General features: G+C 43.6%; 1 protein-coding gene across 2 annotated transcripts in view; it reads right to left on the bottom strand.

The window, feature by feature from the left end:
- Window positions 1-6259: 6259 nt before the first annotated feature.
- The window catches only part of AKAIN1 (A-kinase anchor inhibitor 1), an 80092-nt gene continuing 63882 nt past the window's right edge, over window positions 6260-22469 (bottom strand). The window contains exons 1-2 of one of the 2 annotated variants that reach the window (XM_007119606.3): window positions 13265-13367; window positions 6260-8324 (exon numbers count right to left, since the gene is read on the bottom strand). In XM_007119606.3, coding sequence (XP_007119668.2) covers window positions 8128-8324; window positions 13265-13367 — 300 coding nt within the window. In that variant the 3' untranslated portion in view covers window positions 6260-8127. Of the gene's footprint in view, window positions 8325-13264; window positions 13368-22469 lie in introns of those variants that run through there. The other variant, XR_008615964.1, reaches the window with a different exon arrangement.

Raw genomic sequence — 22469 nt, 5'->3', positions numbered from 1 at the left:
GGTGGCGCAATGGTTAAGAATCCGCCTGTCAATGCAGGGGACACGGGTTCGAGCCCTAGTCAGGGAAGATCCCACATGCCGCGGCGCAACTAAGCCTGTGTGCCATAACTACTGAGCCTGTGCTCTAGAGCCCGCGAGCCACAACTACTGAAGCCTGTGTGCCTGGAGCCTGTGTTTCACAACAAGAGAAGCCACTGCAATGAGAAGCCCGCGCACCGCAACGAAGAGTAGCCCATGCTCGCCGCCCACGTGCAGCAACGAAGACCCAATGCAGCCAAAAATTAACTAATTAAAATAAAAAAAGAATTCATCAAGCTGTACACTTACATGAAACCTCAATAAAAACATACCCCCCCAAAAAAATCCTACATAGAATCATTTAATTTTAGAACTAGAAAGAAGCTTAGTGATCATCTTAGTCAACTTTTATTTTACAGATAAGGAAACCAAGTCTCAGAAAACTTAAGAAGCTTGTTAATACCATGCAGGTAATTTATTCATTTGTTCAACAAGTAATTACTGGAAGTTTATTCTTTGCTTACACTGTATTAAGATACAAGTTATCAAGACGGACACACTACCTGCTTTCATGAAGCCTACAGTTTAGCTGTAGAAACAGAAATTTAAAAACCTAAAAAATAAATACGTAATTACAGATTGTGATAAAAGTTGTGAAGGACCAGCACAGGGTGTTTTTAGTGATCGCACCTGGACCACAAGCCCAGTTCACCTGGCTGACAGAATAGTGCTCTGTTGATTCCAAAAAACACTGCCTTTTCCCATAAACTTTGAACTTTTAAAAAACTAGAAGCAAATTCTAAGTCTACATAAATTTATTTCTCCAGATTTCAAAGGGCAACCTTTAATTATAAAGCATGGGAAAAACAATAAATGAATGTAAAGGAGTGACTCTCTCAAGACTTGCCAAAAAAGACTCGATTTCAGCACGAAGAGCAGTGCTAAAATTATTGGACTTGAAATTTGCTTCCTGTTTGTTAAATCTCAGTACTTTAGATTCACGAGGCGAATGACCTGGCAATGGTCTCTCAACCACTTTCGCCTCCCATGCCCGTTAATTTTACATTCATGTGGATCCAACTGTTAAAAATTAGCCAGAAATTTGGAAAACAGAACCGAGATAAATCAATCTCAAGACAAACAAAATCTCTGAAATAAAATTAAAATACACAACACATCTGATTTCTTAACCAACTCACGGTCTGTTACTTTGGAGATTTGTTTCGAATGACGCCAGCTTCCGCTTGAGATCTATCTGGGGCAGATGATCTTCCCAGAAATGCTGCTCTGATTTGCCTGCAACAAAACACAAGTCATTAGTAACCTCAATTTTCTTAGATAGGAAACACCCATAATACCAGTGTCTTGAGTTTGGGTCCCCCCACCCCGAGAAAAGTACACTCTGAGATGAAGATTTGAGTGAAAGTAGCTCGTTTTGGAGCTCACCCTAGGAAGCATCAGTGGGGAGATGGTGGAGAGAGAGAGACAGGAGGGAAGGGCTGTTCACACCTGGGACACATCAGACTTGCAATGCTAGGAGCCTCAGGATTGGTCCACCTAAGGGCGAGGGGGCTGGGGTACTTATGGACCATCCATCAGCATTTAAGGGCTGCACCTGGGGACTTAGCTCCCTGGTGCTTCAAGCTACCCCTTGTGTGAGCTGAGTACACAGGCAGAAAGTGACAGCTTTTGCACTGAGACACCATCTGTGCATAGGAAAATGGCAAATACTGAGGGACTATAAAAGGCCACCAACGGTGTTGGCCACACATTTTAGTGGAGTGTTAGTGCAAGCGCGTGCAAAGGGGTCGATTCTTACACACAAATGTCAGGCATGTACAGAAAGCGCCGGTTTAACAGTTAAGTAGAAACCAGCTAAGAGAGGATCTAAGGCACAAGACCAACTTGCTTTAAAAACTGAAAAGCAGTATATGCCAACAGGCACAGGAAAAGATGCTCAACATCACTAATTATTAGAGAAATGCAAATCAAAACTACAATGAGGTACCATCTCACACCAGTCAGAATGGCCATCATCAAAAAGTCTACAAATTAATGCTGGAGAGGGTGTGAAGAAAAGGGAACCCTCCTACACTATTGGTGGGAATGTAAATTGGTGCAGCCACTATAGAGAACAGTATGAATTTTCCTTAAAAAAACTAAAAATTGAACTACACCATGATCCAGTAATCCCACTCCTGGGCATATATCTGGAGAAAACTATAATTTGAAAAGATACTTGCACCCCCATGTTCATTGCAGCACTGTTTACAATAGCCAAGACATGGAAGCAGCCTAAATGTCCATCGACAGATGAATGGATAAAGAAGATTGGTATATTTATAGAATGGAATATTAGCCATAAAAAAGAATGAAGTGCCATTTGCAGCAACATGGATGAACATAGAGATTATCATACTAAGTGAAGTAAGCCAGACAGAAGAAGACAGATATCATATGATATCACTTGTATGTGGAATCTAAAAAAAAAAGATACAAATGAACTTATTTACAAAACAGAGATAGACCCACAGACATAGAATAGAAACTTATGGTTCCCAAAGGGGAAATTGGGGTGGGGGGTATAAATTAGAAGTTTGGGATTAACATCTACACACTACTATATATAAAATAGATAATCAACAAGGACCTACTGTATATAGCACAGGGAACTCAATATTTTGTAATAACCTATAAGGGAAAAGAATCTGAAAAAGAATATATACATATAGGGCGCAGTGGTTAACTGTCCGCCTGCCGATGCAGGGGACACGGGTTCGTGGCCCGGTCCGGGAGCACTGTGCTGTACACCTGAAACTAACACAACATTGTAAATCAACTATACTTCAATTTAAAAAAAGAAAAAATTTAAAAAATAGAAAAGTAAAAAAAATAAAAGCAGTATGTAAATAAAGCTATTCTTTTATTACTTAGACCATGGACCACCTGTGGCCTAGGCGTAATAATCAACAGAATTACTTTTCCCAAGGGAAGGTCAGCCTGGGTCTTCACAGCTGCAAGAGTTGCAAGAGTCTTGTGATCAGTTTCAATGGAAGAATGAGCAAATAGTTGTCATGTGTGGTACCAAGGGAATTTATATATATAAAACAATTCATTTTTAATGTAATGCAAGAAAAAGAAACTAAATGGAAACTAAAGGAATTGCTACACCTTAAATAAATCTTTATCATAAGGTATTATTTTCTAATACATTCCTCAAGGGTTAAGGAGAGAAATTATGAAATCAATTAAGAGATTGGAATCCTTGGGGTCTTCTAAACTAGATCATTCAACTTAAGATCAGATAAATTCTCTAACAGATGAAGTCATTAGCACAATATTTCCCTTGCCCCATCTCCTGATTTTTGTAAGTTATATTTCTATACTGTCAAGACAGAACAATACGCTTTTCTTTAGCCCAATCTTTGCAATTACATCAGGTTCACTTGATATTTAAGTGAAAGCACTGCTCCTCACCAGTCCTTCTATTGCAGCTTCCCTACACCTAGATTCTTTATTTCGATTTATCTTTTTAGCTGGCTGAAGTTCCCGGCCAAGCAGTTTTTCCAAGAAGGGTCCTTGAGTACGATTTTTTTTTTTTTTTTTATGCTTGCCTTTGTTCTTGAGTGACATCTTGGCTGGGAATAATACCCTTCCTTCACACTTTCCTTCCTTCAGAGCTACTCTGTAGCCTTTCTCCCTTATGTTAGGTTGTCACACGCTGCTATGAAGTAGTCTGATGCCAGCCTAAAGTTTTACCTTTGTAAAGGACTAGGTCTCAGCCCAGAATTTTCAAGAATTTTTCTTTTATTCTTGGAAATATTGCTGTTGAGCATTTGTATCCAATTACCTAGAATATGAGGGGATTTCTTATTTTTTGTTTTTTAAGTTTTTATTGGAGTATAGTTGCTTTACAATGTTGTGTTGGTTTCTACTGTACAGCAAAGTGAATCAGCTCTATGTATACATATATCCCCTCTCTTTTGGATTTCCTTCTCATTTAAGTCACCACAGAGCATTAAGTAGAGTTCCCTGTGCTATACTGCAGGTTCTCATTAGTTATCTCTCTTTTTTTGGACTTCCTTCCCATTTAGGTCACCACAGAGCAGAGTAGAGTTCCCTGAGCTATACAGTAGGTTCTCATTAGCTATCTATTTTATACATAGTATCGATAGTTTATATATGTCAATCCCAATCTCCCAATTCATTCCACCCCCCAATGAGGGGATTTTTTAACATGTATTTTCTTTCATTTCTTTTCTTTTTTCATTTCTGTAAGACCAGGTCGTCACTTCTTTCTGAAAGGAGTCCTTTTTCCTGTTTTGCCTATTTCTTCCCAATGGTCATTTCCCCTACACTGTAGCCAGAAGACAAACAGTAATGTCACTTCCTCATTCACCTTTCTCCACATCTGGGTCAGGATTCTGCAGCTGCTGAGGCCTAAAGGGAAGAGAAGCAACTTCACATGCTCTGTTGTGATTTTCTATTTTGTTACTTCTGGAGTCTCCCGTTTCTTTTCTTTGCTGCCACTTTTCAAGGGTGATGGCATTGAGTTTTTCCTCCTGATGATGATTTTTGCTGGCCCTTTACTATGTGTTACATTTCTGATTCTGTAAGGCAGTCTGTTCCATCTTAACAGATATCCCTGGAATTTACATTCTTAAGCTCCCTAGCTAATGCATATGCCCACAAAGATCAGTGAAGCTGATGCGTGTATTCTTACACCCAACAGTACTCACTTTTCATACTTACCCTCTCTGAGATTCAGCGTGACTTTCTCTGCAAAAGGAGAATAAAATCTTCCCAGCTACACCTTAATTATGAAGTTGTGACAATGAGATACGTGAGTTAATGTGTAGTCATATATTTCAGAAAACTTTCTCCCACTCAAGAGAGCTATTATTATTGTATTTTCTACTTTCTCTTTACATAAACTGACAAATTACTCAAACTGGAGTATTTAGTTTCTTTACCAGTTTGGGTACTAGAGTTGCTGAACTAGTTACCAGATTTTTCAGAGATTTTATTCTCTACTGTATTTTACTTAGAAGAGTTGCTAATGTGGATAAATGTAAAATTCCCTCCTTTTTGTAGTTTTTTTATAGAGACCTTAAACCTTGAATATAGCCTGAATGGCATAAGTTCAGTGATTATCTTTAAATGTTGATTCATTTATTTGTAACCTGAAACCACACCATAAAGGAAGACTAAGCAGCTAAAAGAGAAAAAAGAGAAACAAGGATGAAGCGGTGAGTTCTTTTTACAACACTCTTCACGCTGGGTAGGTGACTACAGAAAAACAAAGCAGCAGAAAAGAATTTGTCTCCAGTTCCACCCCAGGGACAGGCAAAGCCCAAGACAAACAGCTGAACACGCAGAGCTGGGAAGCCCACGTGCATTTTACTATCTATTAAGCCAGGAAGGTAAAGGGCATGAAGTACACGTTCCCACTAATTCCTAAAACCAAAAGCTCTGTGCTGGTTCGTGTAATAACCAAGAGGAAGCCCGCCTTGATCCTACGCCGAATGAAGTTCTGTCGGCCCCTTCAAAACCCCAGAAATTTATACCAAGACAGATATAAGGAGGAGTTTAACAGATGCATTTATTTTTATGGCTGAGTTTTCTTAGGATTCTGCCAATGCGGCACCTACCTCTCGAGTGCAGGGATTAACTTTCTTTTCTCCTTCCAAGAACTTATCAATATCTCTGTTCCTTGCTGGAGACTTTACATCTCACAAAGATCATGAAAGACACTCAGCTTTCCCCCATCTACTAACCTTTACTTCCTGAGATCAAAAGGCAACTTCTTAGCACACACCCTTTTCTGCTCAAGCCTCAGGAACCCCCATCCCACAGCTGTCCTCAGACAGTGACAGTGAAGGCCTATTAAGAAGTGCTTTCAGGGACTTCCCTGGTGGCGCAGTGGTTGAGAGTCCGCCTGCCGCTGCAGGGGACGCGGGTTCGTGCCCGGGTCCGGGAGGATCCCACATGCCGCGGAGCGGCTGGGCCCGTGAGCCATGGCCGCTGAGCCTGCGCGTCCGGAGCCTGTGCTCCGCGGCGGGAGGGGCCACAGCAGTGAGAGGCCCGCATACCGCAAAAAAAAAAAAAAGAAGTGCTTTCAGGGTCACGAGATCTAGAGGTTTAGAACAGCCTTGGGATGCCTCATAGTCCCATATGAAAGGAGCCAAAGAGTAGGGCGAAGAAAACTGGGCTATAAATGACAACGTATTTCAAAGCTGGATATATTTTATTTATAAATAACATTTAGATACAGAGGTTAATCAGATATTCTCCAAGATCCCCAACGTACTAGCATAGACACACCAGAGAGGAAAGAGAACGTGTTTATGTGTTTCTGACATATGGCAGCAAAATCCAAGGCTGGTTATATCCAGACATCTCAGTAAACAGAGTGCCAGATCACTTGCAAATTACAAGCATTGGGTTTATTTTGTTATTTGTGGGTACTCCTGGATAATTTCCCTTAATACCTTCATTCCTATTATCTAGGCTGTACAATTATATCACATCCATTATATGGCTTCAGGTCAACTTAAACTCATTCTTCAATTGTCATGAGTACTACTTAAAGAAAATTATGAACAAACCATATTTAAATGTTAACTCCTCTGCTCCCTCCCACAGACATTCTCCCTGTGAATTTATTCCATCTGTACATGGTGTGAGACAGTCTAACAGAACTGACAAGAGATTGTTTTCATTTATTCCTCAATAGTATCCACTCTGGAAAGTGTAACATATTGGAATTTTAGAAGTATGTCTTAATTAATATCAGTCACACTTCATATGTTGATACTTTGCTTTTTAAAAAACTATCAAATGTAGACATTGATACTCTGAAGCCCAAAAGTTTTTAACAAAGGTCAAATTCTTCATCTGTTCCCAGTAGCATCAACTCAGTAACTGTTGGGAAACCCAGGAAATGGGACTCTAAGGACACAGAAAGCTGTGCGGTACCCACGTGAGAGTGGAGCAGAAGTCATTCTGTTGCCACAGAGATGGCTTTATTCATTCACACACATATGTTCCCATGACTGCTTTCACAGCATGGTCGCTTTGTTGATCCCACTGTATTTTCACGTTTCAGTTGAGGAAATGATTTTCCCATTTTATGTGTCATTCATTCCTGATATGTATGATTTTCGTAATCTCAAAAAAAAATCTAATTTGTGGATGAGAAAAGAAAAGTTCCTATTAGCAAGGTACTAGTGCAAATGCATAGTCTGATGGCAACACAGCATTTATAAGTCCCCAGAGCTCCTTCCAAGGACCCTGCACCCCATAAGCTGACCCTAGGATATCTCCAAGATGGAATCTACAACTCCAGTTGCTCTTCAAGGGGCTGCCGACATAGGCGACTCATGCATTTAGATTCACCTGTCTTATTTTCATCTTGAAATGGAAAAAGAAATCCATAATATTTCCCAAGGATTTCTGCACAGAGGGGAAACATTAACTATCAAACAACTGAGAGAACTGAGACTGAGTTCTGGAAAAGCTGGGTTCCTCCTTTTTAAGAAAACAATATATATAAATACATGCCTTGGTAACATCCTGAGGGACTTAGAATTTGCCTTTGCTTAATATGATCTTGGACCTGAAACCACTTTAGTAAAGCCTTCAATTCCATATTTGAGGAGGACTGTAACACCATTCCTTTACCTTTCCAGCACGTCTTGTTTAAATATTATAAAGATCACAGTACAGCGCTCGGTGTTTCAGCAGAAAGAACTGCTGGTTAAGGTCACAGACAGAATGCATACAAGGCCAAAGTAAATAAACAAGAGGGAATCATTTTTTTTTTAAAAAGAACTTTGGAAATGAATTGTGCTGCAAAACTACTTTTGCAATGACAGTGTCATGTTTTTTGCCCGACTACGTTTCAGAGGCACTGCATTAATATAAACAGAATCATCTAATGCACTTTTTCAGAACAGTGCTTCTCGGCCAAGGCCTAGTGTGGATTCATCCTACTGCTAGGTGTCGCTGACACTTTGGTCTGCTTTACTGGCAACATTTTTGGCAGCGCATCCTATACTAAAAAAAAGGCTGGAAACCAAGCGTGTGACAAGAGCCCCATCCACCGTGTTACTTCTTTTCGTGCTTCTTGGTTAATTCCCCCGCGCCCGGCCGGAAGCTGCCCCGGGGGGTGTCGCCAGCCCTGGCTTCCCTCTGCCGACTCTCCCGGGAGACCTGCTGCACAGCCCGCAGGATGGCACTCTGCACGATCTGTTTGCTGGCGATCTGCAGCTTCGCCTCTTCAGGCTCACTTCCAGGTTTCTCACCTAGCCGAGAATACGAAAGGGAGGTGAAAAGAACAAGATTAATTAATTAATTAATTTCGGGAACTGTGACAGGCAAAGGCAGGTAGGAAAGGAGAGACTAACAAAGGTAATATCTCTAGAGGGACCCACATTAGTTGCGGGGGGCCCTACACAGCACACACCACTCTTGTCTCCACGTCTCCCTTTCCAACACAATCTCCATGTGTCTGCCCCAGTGATGCACCCAATTTCTATTCTCATCATCCCAGCATCCTCTGCTGCTAGCGGTGGTCATGAGACATAGTCCTGGCCAATGAGGACCCTGGGAAAGTTTTTGGAAGGGGGACGGGCTCATGCCCCCTTTGGCACCTTCCCTTTCTTCCTATGCGGGATGCAGACATTACATCTTTAGGTGCTGTAGCCGTCTTACAATAAGCATGAGAAGAAAGCCAACATTCTCGGCATGGTTGGGGAGAAAAAAAAGAACCCATTTGGAAAGCATCATTCAGCATCTGTACCAATCCTGGACCACGTACTTCTGGACTTCTTTGTATCCAAGATAAAATACACTTCTTTTTGTTTCATCTGCCATTTGTCAGGTTTTATGGTTCTTGCAGGCAAACATATGCTTAATGGATATAACTTCACTTGGGGCTGGAGAAGAACAGATTATTATTGAATTCATATTAAGCTCCATGCTGCTCCTGGAATAGCATCCCAAGGAATGAAACCATTCATTCCTCAGAATCCATCCCCCATGATTTAGAAGAACAGGGGTTGGCAAACTTTTTCTAATGAGGACCAGACAGGAAATATTTTAGGTTTGTGGGCTCTACAATCTCGGTAACAAATACTCAGCTCTGCTGTGGTAACCTGAAATGAGCTATTAAAAATAAGAAATAAAAATAAATTTAAAAACCAGGCTGCAGGGCTTCCCTGGTGGCGCAGTGGTTGAGAGTCCGCCTGCCAATGCAGGGGACACGGGTTCGTGCCCCGGTCCGGGAGGATCCCACATGCCGCGGAGCGGCTGGGCCCGTGAGCCATGGTAGCTGGGCCTGCGCGTCCGGAGCCTGTGCTCCGCAACGGGAGAGGCCACAACAGTGAGAGGCCCGCGTAACGCAAAAAACAAAAACAAAAACAAAAACAAAAACCAGGCTGCAGGCCAGATTTGGCCCATGGACCATAGTTCGCCACCCTGATCTAGGATGGTGGGAATTTTCTAATTAGAAGGCAGGCAGTCTACCCAACACTGACTCTTCTCCTTCTTTCTTAAAAACAAGACAAAACCTTGATTTTACTTGGGCAGCTCTGTAACTAGGTAGAGCTAGGTTCTGACCAGTGAGGTGGAGGTTCATTTAGTGAAAATTCTGGAAGAGGGCTTTAAGAGGGAAAAGGAAGGTAAAGGCCCTTTGCCCCCTCCCCATCCTACTGCCTGCAACTCTGAAACAATGGTTGTCTCCACCAGGGCTCTTGGTAACCAGGAGGGAACCTTTAGAACGGAAACCATTTTCAGGGATTTGGGAGGAAAAAGTTAGAAGGAGCTTGAGCATCCAGTGAGCAAGAAGCCACCATACCAGTCCTCAGCTTCCCACCTCCAGACCTTTTTCATGTTAGAAAAAAAAATAATACACCTTATTTGAAGCACTATTATTTTGAACTTTCTTTAATCATGCAGCAAACTTCACACGAACTCATACGTGGCAGAATGATCGTGAATCTAACATCTGCCTGAAGTGCCATTATGAAAATTTAAAATTCCACCTGCTTATATTTAGCATAAGTAGAATGGGCATCATTCCTTATTCAAAATCATCTCTTCCAATGTTTCCTCTATTGAAATATTCTCCCATAAAAATGTATTTTAAATGGGGGCTGGTTTTCACCAGGATTGATTGATTAACAACAGAATTTATACACCCATGAGAAAAACATCACACAAGAGAATACTGCATCATTCTGGAAGACCAGACATATCTTTTCACTTTAGACGTGTAACTGTCATTTACTCAGCATGTGTCACTAGCACTATCCCCTGAGGGATTTACAATCTAATGAATGAGGCAAAATGAATTTATTCAAAAATAAAGGATGAGCCTCACTCCCACCCCCACCCCCCAAAAGCAGCAGAATAAAATGAGCAATCTACACCAAACCAAGCAGAGAAGCAGTAGAGCCCAGAGTCGCGATGTGTAACATACTGAAACTTTAAATTGGCAGAGAAGAATACTTCGAATATTCTCATAGAAAAAGAGTGAACAGTAATATCAAGAGACGCGAGGGCACAGCAATTAAGGATACGTGTTTTGAAGCACTTCAGAGCCGGGTCCAAGTTCCTTCTACCGCTTACAGCCATGTGATCTTAGGCAAGTCACCTCACCTCTCTAAGTCTGTTTGCACATCTGTAAAATGGGCAAGTAGTATCTATTTAGGGGTGGTTGCTAGAAGATCAAGTGACGTAACACCTATTCATCACTCAGTGAGGTTCCTGAGCACTTAGTGTCCACCACTGTGTACTGGTTGGGGTATAGACTGGGCAGTTGTAACAGAGAAACTCAAACATAGAAGAGCTGACACGGGAAGAGATGTTGCCTGCTCCTCCTGTAACAGCCCAGAGGTTCTCCTGCGAGAAGGTGGTCCTGCTCCACCAGGTTCTCTCAAGAGTCCACTCCCTTCCCTCTCTTTACTCTGCCCTCAGCTGCAGGGGTGGAGCTTATGAACCAAGATCCCATCTGGGGCTGGAAGGACGCCAAAGAGAAAAGGGAGGGCAGGTCAGTTCCTTTTGAGGAATTGCCATAGACCCTGTGAACATCACTCTGCTCACATTTTATGGCGGGAAACTGAATCATGTGGGCACACCTACCACACAGGCGACTATGAAATATAGTCTTCAACCGGGCAGCCATATGTCCAGCTACAACTCAGAGAGGTTCTATCACTAAAACAAAGACGCAATTACTTCCACGCAAGGACAAGGCTAAATTGAAAAGACGGAGGATATACACTTGCACTCCCTGATCCTCAGGGAGCTCTGGCTACGACCAACAAATAGCATAAGTGTGTGGACAAACAAAAAAAGGTCAAAAGGTCCATGTTTGCTCCTGGAAAGAGTATCTTAGCCAAACCAGATCTGTGTTAACTCTAAAAAGTCCCTAGTGTGAAGCTACTTTTCAATCTTTGGGTGGAGGAAGAAAGAATCTAAGAATAAGAGTAAGCTGATTTCTTAGAGAGAAAGAGAAAGAGAAGAAAATCTACTCTAAATTTAGCTGTGACTTAATATCCGAGCTAAATTGTCTTCCCCTCGTCCATCCATTATGAAGATAGGGACTTCCCTGGCAGTCCAGTGGTTAGGACTTTACCTTCCAGTGCAGGGAGTGCGGGTTCCATCCCTGGTCGGGGAGCTAAGATCCTACATGTCTCACGGCCAAAAAGCCAAAACATTAAAAAAAAACAAAAACAGAAGCAATATTGTAACAAATTCAATAAAGACTTTAAAAATGGTCCACATCCATTATGAAGATAAATTGACTAAAAAGTCAAAGGCAGTCTGCATGAGGCTGTGTCTGGAACATCCCTTTGGTGACTTGCAAGGCTGGCATAACCTTAACTGCCCTCATTACCACTTTGCTCTGGCTCAGGAATATCTATCTACGGTGAGGATGTGGGACAAAAAAGAGTTGCAACAAGCTGGAACAGAGAAAGAGAAGGATGAAGATGAGGGTAAAAGCCACTCAGAGCATTTAGAGAATAAAAGCAAACCAAAAAGTTATATATGGCGCCACAAAAGACCCTGAATAGCCAAAGCAGTCCTGAGAAAGGAGAATAAAGTGGGAGGCAACATACTTTTCAATTTCAAGCTATTTATAAACACTACAGTAATCAAAACGATATGGTACTGGCATAAAAACAGACATAGAGACCAATGGAACAGAACAGAGAGCCCAGAAATAAACCCATGTATATACGGTCAACTAATATTTGACAAGGGAGCCAAGAATACTCAGTGGAGAAAAGACGGTCTCTTCAATAAATGGTGCTGGAAAAATTGGACATTCACATATAAAAGAAGGAAACTAGACCCCTATCGCACACCACTCACAAAAATTAACTCAAAATGGATTAAAGACTTAGATGTAAGACCTGAAACCATATAATCCCTAAAAGGAAACATAGGGAAAAAAGTTCCTTGACAAGGGTCTTGGCAACAAGTTTTTGGCTATGACATCTAAAGCACAAGCAACAAAATTAAAAATAAACAAGTGGGACTACATCAAACTAAAAAGCTTCTGCACAACAAAAGGAATGAAAAATGAAAATTTCAAAAATGAAAAGGAAACCTATAGAATGGGTGAAAACATTTGCAGATCATATATCTGAAAAGGGTTAATATCCAAAATATATAAAGAACTTATACAACTCAGTAACAGAAAAACAAGTAATCCAATTGAAATAGGGGCAAAGGAGCTGAACAGACATTTTTTCCAAAGAAGATATTCAAGTGGTCAACAGCTACATGAAAAGATGCTCAACATCAATAGTCATTAGGGAAATGCAAATCAAAACCACAATGCGATATCACCTCATGTCTGTGAGAATCCTATCATCAAAAAAACAAGAGAGGGGTTCCCTGGTGGTACAGTGGTTGAGAGTCCACCCGCGGATGCAGGGGAAACGGGTTCATGCCCCGGTCCGGGAAGATCTCACATGCCGCAGAGCAGCTAGGCCCGTGACATGGCTGCTGAGCCTGCGCGTCCGGAGCCTGTGCTCCACAACGGGAAAGGCCACAACAGTGAGAGGCCCACGTACTGCAAAAAAAAAAAAAAAAAAAAAGAAAAAGAGAGATAAATGCTGGCAAGGATGTGGAGTAAAGGGGGCCCTGGTGCACTGTTGGTGGGATTATATATTAGTGCAGCCACTATGGAAAACAGTATGGAGGTTCCTCCAAAAATAAAAAATGGGACTACCATATGATCCAGCAATTCTGCTTCTGGGTACATATCCAAAGGAAATGAAATCAGTATCTTGAAGAGATGTCTGCACCCCCATGTTCACTGCAGCATCATTCATGACAGCCAAGACGTGGAAACAACCTAAGGGTGCATCAACAGATAATGGATAAAGAGGTTGTGAGATACACACACACACACACACACACACACACACACACACACACACACACAACGGAATACTATTCAGCCATTAAAAAGGAAGGAAATCCTGCCATTGTGACAACATGGCTAGACCTTGAGGACATTATGCTAAGTGAGATAAGTCAGGCAGAGAAAGAAAAATACCATATGATCTCACTTATATGTGGACTCTAAAAGAAACCAAAAAACAAAAAACTCCAACTCATAGAAGAAGAGATCAGACTTGTGATTACCAGACGTGGGAGATGGGGGGGTGAAGGAATTGGATGAAGGTAGCCAAAAGGTACAAACTTCCAGTTACAAGATAAATGAGTACTGAGGATTTAATTTAATGTACAATGACTATAGTTGTCATTTGAAAGTTTCAAATATATATTTGAAAGTTGCTAAGAGAATATATCATAAAATTCTCATCACAAGAAAAAAATTTTTTCTCTTTTTTTTTGTTGTATCTATGCGAGATGATTGATGTTAACTTATTGTAGGAACCATTTCACATTATACATAAGTCAAGTCATTATGCTGTCCACCTTAAATTTTTATGGTGATGTATGTTGATTATATCTCAAAAAAAATGAAAGAAAAAAGTTACATAAACCTCAGATACATGTTGTGTGTTAGATTCCTTGGCATGCAAGGAAAGATACTCTCTTCTGCTTCCTTTAGTTTTTTTTGGGGGGGGTGCGGGGTAGGGGGTGTTACTGTGGGGATACACGTGTCATAGCTAGACGTCATGGAAATGGTCGGCTGAGTCTTACATTTCAGTTCAGAAATTTTAATAACCCAATATAGCTCCAGTGATTGGATTATCTAGATTATTCTCTGCTGTTAGAGAGTTTCAACTCTCCATCAGCTGCTTCCAACTAACAACTCTCCCTTTCTTCCAGCCTGACTCCCTGACTTCAAGGCTTTTACTTATTCATGACCTGTAGTGCTTCGTGATTTTGCACACTGCCTTCTCTCTGAGAACATTTCAACTAAGATTCTGGCCGTTTGTTCAGTTGAAATTCCCGTGCAAGAACATGAACGACTCAACCACCATCATCCCTGAGATACAGGACTTTCATGCCAGGCCATCGATTGAAAGCCTGGGGCTCATTCTGACCCAATCAGGTTGGATCAAGAGGTGGAACACAGGAAGGAACCACCCAGGCCCCCTGGGGGCAGAGCACGGGGTGCCGGTGAGGGTGGAGGAAGCAGGCACGCATCCAGTGTAACAACTCGCTGGTGCCCCTCTGGCATTCACGTAGAAGGACAGGGTCTTTGAGAACATCCCCGTGGACACCCTGAATACAAGTCAGTGTGAAGAAGCGCATTACGCTGGGCGGAAGGCAGAGCCAGCCACAGAAACCCTCAGTCTTGCCATTTAATTACATGCATTAAATTTACTTGAAATTAACAAATCAACTACATGTTGTAGGTGGCCAATTGCCTAGTGTTAAATGATGTAAACGTCCTCTAGCCTAATTAGTGCTTACCAAATCCTTTCGGTATTTCACAAAAGATGATGCATCAATTTAATTAGCTTTACACTCAAAATGCCCAATATAAATACGCTGAAATCAAGAATTTGATGTAACCTAATTTGTCTTCAGCGTCTTTCCTCCCTGAATCATAACCCACTCCCCCGCCCACACACACTCAGACATCCCTGTGGTCGTGCTTCCCTCAGGCCCCCCGGCTCACCCCGCCCTCAGATCCTGCTGTTCCACCTGCCCCAGCCCCGGAAGGCAACTGAGGACCTCCACTGCAGTGTGGTTAATAAGTGGTCTTAATTCCTTGTTTCTATCCATTAAAACCATGCCTCTAAGGACCACAGGAAGGTCCTCCTGATAAAAATATACAGTTTTTTCCCCCTAAGAACCTAAGTGTCATTTACCTCTATGACATCAACCCTATTATATTCCAGTTTGGTGGATTTGAGAAAAGGTCAGTGTTCCCATTTTTGAGGCAGAATCCAATTAGTGGTTCTCCCTTGGTCTTACAGAGGTGGGGGGCAGAGGCTGTATCAGAAGCGGCATCTCTAGCTGTTGCCTCTCCCCATTAAATATGCAAATTACAGACGTCCCTATCAGGACAGGATGGGGCTCGAAAACCACAGCCTGCCCCCTCCCTCCAATGAAGCACTGCTGATGGTGACCAGGGAGCATACTTTTCATCTTCCCCTCTGACTGCTTGAGACTATAAAGACAGGATTATCATTCATCAATGACTAGCACATGAAGCACAGAGAACAAGAACTAATTCTGGTCCCTTTATTAATGGAATGATAGTCTATTTTCCAGCTCTCTAACTACAGGAATTTTCCATGATGGACCAGATGTTAGCTCTCACTCATCTAGGCCAACTGCCAACGAAGCCCTCCTGGCTGCCCTGCTTTGCCACTGAGCAAGGTGAAGTGAGATGAATTCCCAGGGGTTTCCAAAAGGTAGACTTGAGATATGGAAAGCAAGACAGGTATGGCAGGTGGGGGACACTTCTAAGTCATATTTGATTACCACTACCACCCCTATCAAACCAAGTACAGGGCCTGAAGAATCACCCTGACTCTGCCTGCAATGGCCAGGCCTCTCAATTCAGAATGTGGCAAGCTACTCTTATAAACTACACAGAATTCGTTATTAAAATGTCCTATAGAACAAGGTAAGATGAATCAGAAAGATATTTATAGAGCATCTGCATGCAGGGTGCTGTGAAGAGTAACATAGGCCACGAGGCCAAAGTGTTTCATTCACGCATGCATTCATTCATAGAAGAATTACGGAGCGCTTGCTATGTGACAAATACTAGGCTAGATATCGAGATGTAAAAGGATGAGTCCTGGATCCTGCCTTATTGGACTTTAGAATCTGGTGGAAGAGTCAGGCGTTGATCAAATCATCCACCTAGGTTTACAATTTTGAGCTGCAATGCACACCATGAAGGGGGAGCATATTACAAGGGGAGCTGATGTAGTCTGGGAGCCAGGGAAGGATGCCCAGATGGAGGACTTGAAGGGTGCACAAGGCATCAGCCCATACAAGGAAGGCTGTGGGAACAAGAAGCGAAGAACGGTGCAGAGGCAGAAAGATCAAACCCAAATGGAAAGTCCCCGGAGTGTGTGGGGCAGAGCCCTGTGGGGACCTGAAGGCTGGCTACCACGGGGGGAGGGGGAAACGGGAGATGCTGTGGAAAGTGGTCCAGCCCGGACGGTGGAGGTCCTGGGAGGCTGGGAGGCGCCGGGTCTTTTTCTGAGAGTAACACTGCATCATCACCAAATCTGTGCCATGCAGGGCGGCTGGGCAAGTGTGAGGGGAGTTACGTAATCCAGGTGGGAACGTGCGGCTTTGGAACAGGCCTTGAAAGACAGTTGGAATTTGGAAAGAGAAAAAAAGGGAAATTCTTTCCCTGACCCTGGTGGGCAGGACAGACGTGTGACTCACGGACTTACCGTGTCCTAGAAAGCTTTGCCCTTGCAGAGCTATCTCATTATTTTAGAACATAATTAAACTTATACTATATGACTGGCCTCCCATTTGTTATTTTTAGGAAAGCCATAAGGAATCATGCCCATAAAACTTGAAGAGGAAAAGACAGTTTTAATCTAGAAATCAAATTTGAGTATTTTGGCCAAAAAGAGCAAAGGTAATTTTGAAAAAAGAATAACAAACAGGGAGGACCTGTTTCAACAGCTCTCAATACTAGTCATAAAGCTATAGTAATTAAGAAAGTGGGATATTGATATAGCAGTAGAAAAACTGACCAGTAGAATAGAATAAGGAGTTAGAAACAGCCCTACACATTTGGGGTCACCTGATTTATGAAAAAAACAACACAGTAGTGCAGTAGGGAAAGCACGGCATTTTCAAGCAATGGGGTCGGGCCTAGTAGTTATTCATATGGAAAAATAAAGAATTTTGACTACCTCACATTATGCCTAAAAATCAGTTCCAGGTGGATTTCGTATCTGTATTCGAAGCAAAACAAGCTGGCGCACAGAGGATTTTTAGGGCAGTGGAAATATTCTGTTTGACACTATAATGGTGGATACACATCATCATACATTTGTCCAAACCCATGGAATGTATTAATACAAAACCAAGAGTGAAGCCTAAAGTAAACTACGGACTCTGGGTGATGATGCGTCCATGTAGGGTCACTGACTGTAACAAATGCACCATCCTGGTGGGGATGTTGATTAGGGGGGTGGCTGTGCATGTGTGGGGCAGGGGGTATTTGGGAAATCTCTCTACCTTTCCCTTAATTGTGCTCTGAACTTAAAACTGCTCTTAAGGAAAACAGTGTTTAAAAGACTATCAAGCTTTTAGAAGAAAATATAAAAATATTTTTATGACCTGGGCGTAGGCAAATATTTCTTAAACAGGATACAAAAAGTAACAACCATAAAGGAAAAAATTCATAAGTCAGGCTACCTTAAACTAAGCAGTTTTTGTCATGGAAACACACACACACACACACACACACACACACACACGACAAAAAAGCTTCTCACTTGAGGAAGCTGAGGCAGGAAAAGCGTCTGTAAAAATGCCATCTTGGAAATGCTTTAGGTATTGAATTTTCTGAACACTTGGATAGCAAATAACTCCATCAAGACTGGGTTATGAGTTCCGAGAGACGCAAAAGGCGGTTTTGACCTCCACATGCATTTCTGCAAAATTCAGCTTCAAGTTTCCCTCCTTTCGCCCCAAAGACGAAGGAACCCCAACTCCTCTGGTTCCTAGTTTTTTGCAGTCATTAGCAGCTCTAGAATTTCTATGCAGGAGGGATTCGGGAATGGCAATGCAGAGGAAAGGGGAAACCAAGAATCTGTCCCCAAACTACGGTGCGCATGACACTTTCCATGAGAATGAAAACAAGTCCATTATCCACATCAAACAACAGGGGGTGGGAGGGGGAGATGGGCCCCCGACCACCCTGTGACAGCCCCTGCCCTTCTTCTCAGCTTTTCTAATCAGCTCACTTCTCCAGAGTGGCCATGTCACCCACGGCCTGTCCTCCCCTCCCCGGGCCACCTAACAAACCCAGCTGGCCAAAACTGTGGGCTCCCGCAGTCCCCCGTGCCAGGGATGTGCCAGGAAGGGACAGTAGGTGGGGTCACAGCCCAGATGGCCACTCTGGAAATATGGGAGCCAGGTATTAAGGGGACAGAAAAGGTAAGCACCATGTGAGCGCGGGTGTTAAAAAAGGCGACATACTAAACCCGAAGAGAATGCAGAACCAACCTGGGGACGCTGGGGATCGAGGACGCCCCTCCCACCCTCCTCGGAGACAGGTCCCTGCCCCAGGCCTTCCCTCCACCCCCGAGGCTCGGCTCCCCCCACCGCCCGGTTCTGCAGCCTCTGCTTCCCCCTAGTGGCCACTTCTGGGGTTGCTGCAGACCCGGGATGGATGGGGTGTGCGTGTGTGTGAATATTTTGAGTGTATGAGTGTGTGAATGTGTGAGTGTGTAAATGTGTGTGTGATTGTCGGCAGGGGAAATCTTTGATTCATGAGACAAGGTTGTGGTTTTATTTAATCAAACACAGTAAGAATAACCAGCACATCCATGGTACTTTCTGACCACAGAAACTCTCACAAGGCCATTTATAGATTTGTCCTCCCAAGACCTCTGGAGCAGCTGGAAATACAGTCCGGAGGTTTCCTGTCCTCATTCGGATGAAAATTACTTGACCGAATTACCAGATCTCTTAAATATTTAACAGAAGATTCTGAGTTCCTAGGCAAAACTAGCCACATGCTCTCCTTTCCTACTCAAAATGGAAAGGGTGGAGCTTCCCTGGTGGCGCAGTGGTTGAGAGTCCGCCTGTCGATGCAGGGGACACGGGTTCGTGGCCCGGTCCGGGAGGATCCCGCATGCCGCGGAGCGGCTGGGCCCGAGAGCCATGGCCGCTGAGCCTGCGCGTCCCGAGCCTGGGTTCCGCAACGGGAGAGGCCACAGCAGTGAGAGGCCCACGCACCGCAAAAAAAAAAAAAAAAAAAAAAAGGAAAGGGTGTAAGGAGGAAGAGGAGGAGAAAGAGAGGGAGGAAGGAAGGAACTGATATCAGCTCTCTGAGTGCCTTCGGAGGAATCCTTAAAAAGCAAAAACAAGGACTTCCCTGGTGGTCCAGTGGTTAAGCCTACATGCTCCCAGTGCAGGGGGCGTAGGTTCGATCCCTGGTATCCTGCATGCCACATGGTTCGGCCTTATAAAAAAAAAAAAAAAAGAAGAAGAATCCCTCTCATACTGTCCTCCCTAAAAATAAACAGCGTAATCCTCACAATCACCATTTTTCTGCTAAAGAAGGAATCAAATTCCCAGCTGTGACAAGTCTTCAGTGCAAGATTAGATTTTAACGTCTTGTCTAAATAATCTCTCAATAGTCATTCTTCATCCCTGGAGGATGGGAGTATATTGCAGGACTCTCAGGAGGATAACCAGAGGAACACTATGCTCTGATGTAAAGTAAAAGCATTCCTACTCTCCTTGAAGGAGCAGCTCCCAACCTTTTGAAGATGATTCCTTTGTCATGTCAAAGTATTTCACAGAGCCCCTCATGACCCAATGACAAAAAGAGGCTATGAATTCAGAAATGCTTTTAGATGAATGTAAATGTTATTAATCTCCGCAGCCTCCATATACATTTGAAAACTTGCAGGAGTTCTGTGACACTGTGTCTTCCAGCCACAGGAAGTACGTGCTGCAGGCACGGCATCCCTGTCCCTTGAAACAGCTCCATGGCCCCCAGGGTCCCTCTTGCTCCCACATCACCCTAGAGATGCTAGAAGCAGTGAGAGGCAGACAGATGCTATAAACGAATTCCTGATGGAGGAACGTGAGAAGAAGCCGGGGCGTGCTGTGGAACTAGCCTTCCAACAGCCATCCTCAAGTCTACCTGCTCCTAAATAGTCACTCACGAAACACTGATTACATGTCTAAATGTGCCAGGTTCGCACAAGACAGGCCAAGTTTTCACTTTCTGGAAGGCTGTGATGTCTAAGCTTTCTCGCGGTTTTTAAGGACCATAAAATATTTTAAGACTTAAAAAGATGAACAGGGATAAAGAATCAAGTCTCTCAGTTTTTTAAGCAGAGAAATGGAGACCCAGATACTGTGTGAAGCCACTCACTGGGGTCCCACTCTGTACGTCCCTGAGCTGGGATTAGAACTGCCTGCCAGGAGTCCTTTCCATGACGCCTCCCTGCTGTCACCTGGTCTCCAGAAGGCAAGGGGTTGGCAACTCGGAATGCAGCCCAAAGATGAACTCGTCCTCTGCACAGAATGGAAACCACATAAACACGCGCCCGGGCTTGCTTCCTAATTTTTATTTTCCCATATCAAGTCATTGTCTTGTTATTACACCTTTTATTTATCCTTCCACTTGCTCCTCTGGCAGCAGCCAGAGGAACCTTTTTAAATGGAAACCCAGTATGTCACTCCGTGGCTCAAAACCTCCCCTGGTCTCCCACTGCAACTGGAGTGAAAGCTCACCTCTCACCGTGGCTTTCAGGGCCCTGCTGACCAGGCACCTATCTCTCATCTGACCCCAAGCCCTCCCTCCTTCTCTCACTTGGCTTTGTGTTCAATTCATCACTAGAAGACCCAGTGTTGAATGCATGAATAGCCTGTTAGCACTCACTGTGTGTCTTAGTCTGTTCAGGCTACTGTAACATAAATACCACAGATCGAGGGGCTTAAACATCAAAATTCATTTCTCACAGTTCTGGAGGCTGGAAGTCTAAGATCAAGGTGCCCACAGATTAGGTGTCCGGTGAGGGCCTGAGTCTTGGTTCACAGATGTCTTTTCACTGTGTCCTCACATGGTGGAGGGGTGGAGAGATCTCTCTGGGGCCTCTTTGATAAGGGCACTAATCATATTGATGAGGGTTCCATCCTCATGACCTAATCACCTCTCTAAATCCCCACCTCCTAATACTACCACCTTGGGGGTTAAGATTTCAACATATGAATTTGGGGGAGGACCCAAACACTGAGCCCAGAGCACTGTGAGACCCTGAGCAAGCCAATTTCCTCCCCTATAAAGTGGGCACAATAATAGCACCTCCCTCATAAGACTGTTATGAAGATTAAATACATGAATATTTGTGTGCTTAGAACTGTGACTTAAAGCAAGGAGTACCAAAGTCAGGGGTCCCCAACCCCTGGGCCACGGACCAGTACCGGTCAGCGGCCTGTTAGGAACCAGGCCACACAGCAGGAGGTGCACAACAGGCGAGCCAGTGAAACTTCATCTGCTGCTCCCCATCACTCCCCATCACTCGCATTACTGCCTGAACCATTCCCACCTCCTACCCCCTTCCGAGGAAAAAGTGTCTTCCATGAAACCGGTCCCTGGTGCCAAAAAGGTTGGGGACCCTGACCAAGGTGACTGTTAAATAAATTAAAATACAAAAAGCAAAAGAGTTTGGGTCTACATGGATTTCAAGCCGTCCACCTTTGTCTAAAATTCAAAACCTTTAACACGGGGCACTTGACCCTTGGTAGCAATGCCACATTCAGTTTTCTGAACTTAATCCTGAGAAGAAGTCTTCCTTATACTGCAGCTCTTTGAAAGTCTCTCGTCAAGAGGGAATAAACAGCTGTCAGGAATGAACCTACCACCCACCCATCTGCTGGCAGCAGCCTGGCCTGTGCTAATAGTCCGTCCTTCCTCACCAGACCATCAGCCCCCGAGGGCATGACCCCATCTGTCCTGCTCACCCCTCTGACCCCAGGATCTAGCACAGCCCTGGTTCACAGCAGACACTCAGGATTTGTTGGGTGAAGGCCTGCTGCACTGGGTGCCCAGTTTCCATTCTCCAATATGTTCTGTCTTCTCTGCTCCCATTAATTCCCGGCTCTTGGCCGCCTTTCCTACGTTTTGCTGCTTCACTGCAATGAGAGTCCAGCTCAGGAGGAAACAGCTGAGGAGACGTCCTTTTGGCACCAGCCCGGGCCTCCGTGCAGAAGGCACCCTGGCGTAAGAATATCAGAAAGGCTGCTCCAGTTTCTAGGCCACATCTAACCAGGCCAATGAC

This window comes from Physeter macrocephalus, chromosome 19 (assembly GCF_002837175.3).
Source record: "Physeter macrocephalus isolate SW-GA chromosome 19, ASM283717v5, whole genome shotgun sequence".
NCBI lineage: Eukaryota > Metazoa > Chordata > Mammalia > Artiodactyla > Physeteridae > Physeter > Physeter macrocephalus.
This window is presented reverse-complemented; position numbering and strand designations above follow the sequence as displayed.